General features: G+C 52.0%; 1 protein-coding gene across 1 annotated transcript in view; it reads right to left on the bottom strand.

Annotated features, from left to right (window-relative positions):
• The window catches only part of FAM53C (family with sequence similarity 53 member C), a gene marked incomplete at its 3' end in the record, with an annotated part of 9,947 nt that continues 2,249 nt past the window's right edge, over positions 1-7,698 (bottom strand). Inside the window, exons 3-7 of the mRNA XM_019534764.1 lie at positions 7,335-7,558; positions 4,075-6,296; positions 3,180-3,237; positions 273-991; positions 1-24 (exon numbers count right to left, since the gene is read on the bottom strand). Coding sequence (XP_019390309.1) covers positions 1-24; positions 273-991; positions 3,180-3,237; positions 4,075-4,086 — 813 coding nt within the window. The remainder of the gene's footprint in view (positions 25-272; positions 992-3,179; positions 3,238-4,074; positions 6,297-7,334; positions 7,559-7,698) is intronic.

Here is a 7,698-nt window from a genome sequence, read left to right as displayed (position 1 = left end):
GCGGGCGCCTCCCGGCAGCTGCGTCTGCGAGCGGACCCGAGCGTCAGCGCCGCCCGGCCTCGGCCCCGGTCGTCTCGCACGGGCCGCAGCCTCGGCAGCGGAGAGGGAGCTCGGCGGCGGGCGCAGGTCCCGCTCCCTCCCGGCCCCTCAGTCCCAGCAGCCCCGGCCCGGCTGGGCTGGGCCGCCCTCCCCCGGGCCCGGCCCCCTCCTCCGGCACCTGTCGGCCCCGGCCCGATGCTCGGAGCCCGGCCCCAGCACCCACCCTCCTCTACCTGGTTCATCTTGTCAAAGTCGAGTGAGGGCCGGTGCCAGCTCATGTGCTCGTCGTGGCGCCGCTTGAGGCTGCTCTTCTTGGCGTCCAGGTCGCAGGGCTGCGAGCGGCTGCGCGGGAGGCTGCGCTGGTGCAGGAGCGGCTCGGGTGTGGAGCAGGCAGAGCTCCGGGGCGACGGCAGGAGCCGCACGGGCGACAAGGAGAAGCGCCGTTGCAGGGAGAAGGGCTGCAAGGCTTCTCCGCTCTCCCAAGCAGTGCCGACCGGGGACTCCCGGGACAGGGCCAAGCTGAAGAAGGGGGGGCTGTGGCCACCACCGCCTTGGACACGCTGGGGAGGGCTACAGGGGGCTTGGTCAAGCCTGAGACTGCAGGTTCCCGGGGGCTGCCTGCGGCATGGCTCTTCCAGCGCCTCCCCTCTGCCACTGCCTCGCTGCTTCACGGCAGTCCACACTTTGGAGCCGAGCGGCCTCCAGCGGGGCTGCCAGTGGGAGAGATCCTCAGGAACTGAGAGTGAGCGGCAGTGCCGCTTGGAAGGGGGCACTGAAGCCTTCTCCAAGGTGCACGGGTCTGTGGCCAGCGTTGGGGATAAAGGGCTGCCCGGCGGGCAGCTGCTTTGGCAACGAGGCGGCAGGCCCAGGCTGGGGTGGTGGTAGCCAAAGCTTACGTTGTCCTGAAGGTGGATTCGAGGACAGAGGAGCCGGTCCCTCCAGGAAGCCCTTTCTGCAAGACACGCCAGAGGGGGGAACAGTTTATCAGCCTGCCTGTCTCACCCCCCAGGCAGCCATGGCCTCATTCTTGTCCTGCAGTCCTAGATGAGAGATCAGCACCAGCACTGCCCTGTTCAGGGCCACCACATCCCAGCCACCACCTGCCTCTCCCATGCATCCCCTCCCTGTCTGGGTACCCAGCACCAAAGGAGGCTCTCCTGGCTGTGAGGCTTTATGACAACTCCCTGGATTCGGCACCTGGGGTTGTTCTCACTACCCTAAAACTAGGGTAGAGGAACAACTTGGCTAGATGAACACCTTGCTGGGGTCATTTGACCCCAGTACTCCTTCCTGCCATGGCAGGGGGTCGGACTCAATGATTTGCTCAGGTCCCTTCCAACCCGAGAAACTATGAAACAGGACCACCGTGCCTCATCTGCCCCTAGCACTGCCACTGTGTGATGCCTCCAAGAGATGTTAGTTCATTAAATTTCTTCCCAGGGTCTCCCAGCACAAGGGGCATCTTCCCTCCAGCTGGGCTAGGAAGGAGGCAGACACCCAGTGGTTGGCAAGCACAGGGACTGGGAAGCCTCACCCCTGGTACTGATGTCTTGAAGGAGGGCACAGATGTACCAAACCTCTCTGAACTGCGCAAAGGGGTGACTGCAGGAAAAGCGGTCCACATGGAGATCTGCCCACCTCCTCCACAAACTGTACATTGAGGAACTGAGCAATGGAAGCGCTCAAATCCTACAACCACCATTGACGTGCCATAGTCCCGCTTCTGCAGACAGGCCCCGATGGGGCAATACTGCTGCTTGGACAGTAGCCTGCTTCCCAATACCTTGCTCAGTTGTGGAAGGTCTTGGCTGAATGCCTCTGCCACTAAACTCCCAAATGACTGGTTGTAGCTGAGTTAAGTGAATATAATTCACATTTTATGGAGCGGGAGAGAGAGGTTGCTGTGGGGGTGTTGACAGTCTCCCTGATGAGCTGGCCCACAGCAATTTGCCCAACTGCACAGCAAGCAGATGTTGTTTTTAATGCCAGAAACAACAGAATGAGTTTGATGCCACAGAATGGCAAAATAGAAACATACTGAGGCAGGCAGACTGGTTGTCCAACAAAGAACAGATTGGGATGGTGGCAGGAAATATGAGCCCTGGGCTTCCTGGAGAGGAAGGGACTTTCACACTCTTTGGAGGAACATCTGATATGAGCCACTCCATGCAACAAAGCACTGCTGGAGACTGAAGAGGAGATGGGGGCAACCAGGTCACCAGTTACAAAGGTCCAACCTTGCATGGCCAAGGCAGAATTTAGCTGATCATGTGTCTCCTGGGATGGAAAATTGTCCTGTCTCATGGCCACAAGCACCTAGAAGAGAACTGATTCCAGCCAAGAAGCAGCTCCAAAACTAAGGCCTGGAGGCTGCTACATTAGGGAAACAGGAAGCTCGGTGTCGAGGAAGCACTCCTCCCTCTGGGAAAGTTCCCTGCGTGACAAGGAACGCTCTTATGTGGACAGCAGCTCTGAAAGCTGCCGACAAGCCAGGATGCTCTGTGCTAGTAGGAGAGAGATTCATCGCAGCAAAGGTCTTGAAAGGCCTTTCATCATCTGTATCTCGCCTCTGGTCTTGCATCCGCTCCAAGCCCTAGCCTGCATTCTAGCAACTGTGTTTTCTTATGCACAGACAGCATGTAGCAGATTGCAAGCACTTCCGCACACAAGCAGCAATTCTGCTGCCATTTGATGCTACAAAGGCCACTTGCACAAAGCTTTCAGAAAGACCTGGTCAGAAAGGGGCAATATTAAGAAGATTCTATTTTATTACTCTAATTTTGAACTGATTTCTTCTGTGCTTTTGATACCAGAGACAATAGGGATGGAGTGGTTTAAAAAAAAAAAAAATCAGATTTATTCACTACTTTTCTGGAACAAGGAGCTGGTTTCAGGCTTGGGTCCCAGAAGGTACAGTATTAAGCTGCACACCTGGCAGGGGAAGGTCTAGTTGTGAAAAACGGCTGTTCCTTTGGAACGGCAGGTTTGCTGGGGTGCCCCCCCTCAGCCCCATCTCTGACTGATAAATGCTTTTGGCAAGGAGATGCACAGACAAAAATATCTCGTAACACAAATGGGTGGAGGCAGAAAAAAAAGCATGATGTGGGCACAGCAGGTGAAATGCAGCCACATGGTCTTACCAGACATGAGCAGGGAAGGGCTGCCACAGCAGGTCACGTCTGCCTGGTCAGGCCACAGCTACGGAGGAAAACACACAGAGTCACCATGCCGCAGGAAGGAACAAGAACCTCTCAGCATCCCCCCAGCTAGAAGCAAAAACGAGTTTCACCGTCAGGTCTGGAAGCACTGAACAGATGAGAGACCCTGCTATAAATCTTAGCCACAGCCACCTGCGGCAACAGAGACTAGATTCCAGCAGGCACCCGAAGTGCTCTGTGGAACTCTAGACCCACAACGGGCTCCTGACTCAGGCTGTCAACATCCCAACAAACCCCTTACTCGGTGAGAAAATCCCCAGCCCCTGCTCAAGGAATTAGCTCATCCTGTTCCCCCTTGGATGATAAAACGTTGTCACCATGCCACTTGCAACTTTCCCTACTGCTTCTCCCATCTCTGGTTATTTCTCCTTCACTTCTCCACAAACCACGTGACAAAGCCCCCCTGTCACCCCGAGCCATATTCATGTGGTCCCCTGCAAGGGCCCTCCCTGACCTGATGTGTCATGCCTGTGTATTCTGCAAATCGAAAATCCCTTCTCTGTCCTTCAGAGAACTGCAGAGCTGAGCAAAAGGAAATGTACAGGAGCAACATCTCCAAGCTGAACTTGCTTTATGCTGCAGCTCGTCCTGCTCCCTTACTCAACTGGAAGGTCTTTAAGGGAGAGCCCTCATAGCCATGCATCACTGGCATACAGAAATAAACCAGGACAACCACATGAAGACTTCAGTATCAGAAACTCTGCCAACCACACTCCAAATGCCAGGAGCCCTCCTCTGATGCGTCTTCTCTGCAGAGCTGCATGGCCCTTTGAAACAAACCCAGCAAACCCTCCCAAACTCCTCCCCTGCAACTTACTTCTCCGTACATCCTGAAACAAGGACCAGTGGAAACAAACCAGCTGACAGATGTCCATTAGACCACATGAAGCAAGACTGGAAAGCACTCAGACTACAAGGATGGGGGCAGGATACAAACCTGTATAGCCTAGAACAGCAAGGGGTGGGGCGCATGGTCAGTGTGCACCTTATCTAGCAGCACCCAACACAAATTACTAACGTCCCCAAAAAGGCAGTGACAGTCTGAAATGCACACTCACCTTCTTGTCAGGGCAAGTCACCTCTCTGGCAGATGCAGGCTTAATCCATTGCTTTATGTACAATCTCAGCTTTCACTCCAGGGCTCACAACCACCTAGGAGGGTCATAACCACCTGGCCCACTTCAAACACCCCATGGCTTCTCTGCCAGAACCTTCCCCTCATCTGGCTACAGGTAACATTCCCGATCCTAACAACTCAGCAATTCACTTCAGTTTGCCATCTGATAGCCGTTTACCAGTTGTTGCTTTCTTTTCTCATTCACTCTCCATGTTGTCTTGGACATAGGGCAGCACAGCAACAGGGAAAGGGAAAAATGTTTTGGATGGTTTTCAGATGCTGGATGCATGCATGGATCTGTGGCACTTATCACTCCACTGATGAGACCAATGGTCTGGACCAGGAGCTGGCTATACAGTCACGCATCGCCCTGTAACAGTGCAACAGCTGTTCCAACCTTTCTCCTCCAGTAGCCATCAACTGAGCCAGCAGGCTCCTCATCCTCCACTCCTCTTGATACAGACCCTTGGGGTGCAGAAAGTTATATTCAAATATTCTTTTTTAATTAAGCCTATTTGGAATTCATTATGAAATCCTAAGTTAAAACCTACATTTGCTACAATCTATTAAAATAGTTTAAATAAATAAAGGCTTTGTCAATAACCCTTCCTCAAACATTAACATTTTAAGGATACTACTATTTTTTATTTTATGCAGAATGAGGGGGAAACATCTTTAATTTCTGAGGTCAACTTGTGCTTTAGAAACAAGTCACAACATAACAGAGATATTCAGTTCAGCCTGTGATTTCCAGTCTTTACAGTGAAGAAAATGCAGCTGTTTATGCTTTTCCAGATTTCGGTACTTTCATTTTCTGTTGTGGAGAAAAGCTTTTGCCTTAATTCCTTTGCATTTCAGTTTAGCTGACAGGTACAGAGAGACTATTTTCTTCATTTGCACTAGCTCATTCACAAAGTTCAAAGTGACTAGGGGCTGGAGTGCTGTTGTAGCCCTGGGGGTTTAGGAAATCTGCAGGCAGCAAGGGGTTGTTGGTGATATCTTTTATTGGGCCAACTGTTGTAAGACAAGCTACTGGGCACAAAGAGCCTTCTCTCAGGTCGGGTCGGGATTGAAAGAGCAGGAAAACTTGTTCTCTTCCAAGGTAAGAATGTAATCCAGGTGGGACACAATGAGGTCTACTGTTTGCAACAACCTTGAAGGACATGGTATTTATATACCTAAAATGCAGATAACTGCCTAATAGCTGCTTTTGGAAATCCTAAACACATTAGGACATAACTCTAATGGATTTCTGCACCTACTGGCCTGCTACGATGCCTGCCTTTGAAAACGCCACTAAAAATTTATCCGTCACAGGGTGACAAATTGGTCAATTCACTCACTACAGTTAATTCTTCCTCTGTTTAATAAATTGGGTTCTCTTTTAAAAGTAAAATGTGTTTTAATAAGAGTGTATATACCCAGTATATTTAAGGCAGTTTTAATTAGCTAATAAAAAAGCAGTGTTTAAAATGGAATTTCATGTATTTTCATTTCCATTCAAGCTGATATAAGCCACAAGAAAATGCATAATTTGTCATTTCTAACATAAATGTAGAACTATAAAAAATTAAGAATTTGAATAAGTGCAGGTTAAGATATATAATTGCTTAGAAAAATCGCACACAGATTTTGTGCATCTTCCTGGCTAGCAAAGAATACCAACTTCAGTGTAAGAGCTACATTTAGTTGCAGATCAATGTGTTTTTAAATTGTTACCCTCCAATTAAAATGAGCTATTTTTCTAAAGAAAGACTAACAGCACAAACACAAAACAAAGGTAAGACTAACGGTTTAAATCACAGTTTACTCCTTAGTAATTAATTAAGTCCACCTTCTGGTTCCCAATGCTGCTTCATTGCTGGGCTGGCACAGCAGGATACAAACTCAGCTGGGAGGAAGAGCAAGGATAGGATCGGGGCCTGGGAAGAGAGAAGATTTACTAATGCAAACCCCTAGGCCTGAGCACTGGGCAGGAGGGAGGAGTGTATCACGCAGTTCCTCTGTGGAAGGCAACTGTGAAGCCTGAAGCAAGGGAAGGACAAGGACAGCAGCAGTACTGGAACTGCTGGTTTCAGAGGAAGAGATCGAGAAGCCGATGGCCACTCAACCATTCCGATTTCAAGTTAGCTGTCCCAGCAGAGTGACATTATAAACAGCACCTTGTTGTTGACTTCACCATGTGCTGCTGTTGCTCCGCTCCCTGGAGCCCACAGCTCCCTCACCGGCAGCCTGTCCTGCTGCTGGCCACAGGGACGGGGCAGCAGATCTATGGCCAACTGCGATTATAGCTGGGCTGGGCTGGGTTCATGCTACTCCTTAAGAAAATGTAAACGGCAGCAAAGGTAGAGACTGCAGTTACACCCAAAAGGCAACAATCAAAGTGGCGACTGGGAACAGCGAGGTAGCAGAGGCTGCCCAACCTGCAAGAGACCCTTGCCAGGGTGCAAGATCATTTCGGTATGCTTAATTTGTTTGGGAGAATTTCTCTGGTGTCGGGAGAGGAGCGAAACCACGTCAGGACAGTTACAAAAAGTCCATCCCCTTACGGACAATACAGAAGCTCCTCCTTCTCTGTGAAGAAACTCCGTTCCTATCCCAAGGGATCACAAAGCGCTCCTCCAAGGAGACGCTTCTGAACCCCACTAGGCACAGCCATCAGCCCCAGTGAGAGCTCGTGGTTGTGGGATAAGCGCTGCGTGGAGAACCGTGGGGGGACACTGAGGAACCCCAGAGCACACGTCCTGTGGCACCCGGGGCCACGCAGTGATCGGGGACAGCCAAACCCGGCTTAGTTATGGCTAGCTTTACACGCAGCTCCCAGCCCCATGCGGGACCCTGCCAAACTCAGTATGGACGTGCAATGTCTCACTCGCCCCCCGCCAAAGAAGCAAAATGATATCAACACCATTTCCAGCAGGGCCTGAGCCTGTACAGCCCGGACAGAGGAAACCTCTTACCGGGCGGATGCTGAAGGACGTGCATTTTGGTTCCTCCAGAGTCTGACTCTGCAGCTGCTCAGCGATCAGGGTTACCATGGTTCTCGCACACGCCTGGCACCCGCACCACTTGGCAGCCCCCGACTCCTGTCTCACCCCTCAGAAAGGCTAGTCGGGAGCAATGCCCAGCGCGCCACTCCTGGGCCCAGCCAGGTGGGACTCCTCGCACTCCATCCCCGCCGGCCCTGCAACACAAACGGCTGCGTTAGCGGCCCCGCAGCAGCAAGGTCACACCCGCGCTCTCCTTGTCCCGGCGTCACCCCGCCCTGCGCCCGCAGCCGGGCTCCTCTCCAGGGGCTCGGGGCTCCCTGTCTTGGGCCAGCCC

Source organism: Crocodylus porosus, unplaced genomic scaffold, assembly GCF_001723895.1.
Source record: "Crocodylus porosus isolate Cpor-Errol unplaced genomic scaffold, CroPor_comp1, whole genome shotgun sequence".
In the NCBI taxonomy this organism is placed as follows: Eukaryota; Metazoa; Chordata; order Crocodylia; family Crocodylidae; genus Crocodylus; species Crocodylus porosus.
Note: the sequence above shows the minus strand (reverse complement) of the source record. Positions and strands in the feature narration are given on the sequence as shown.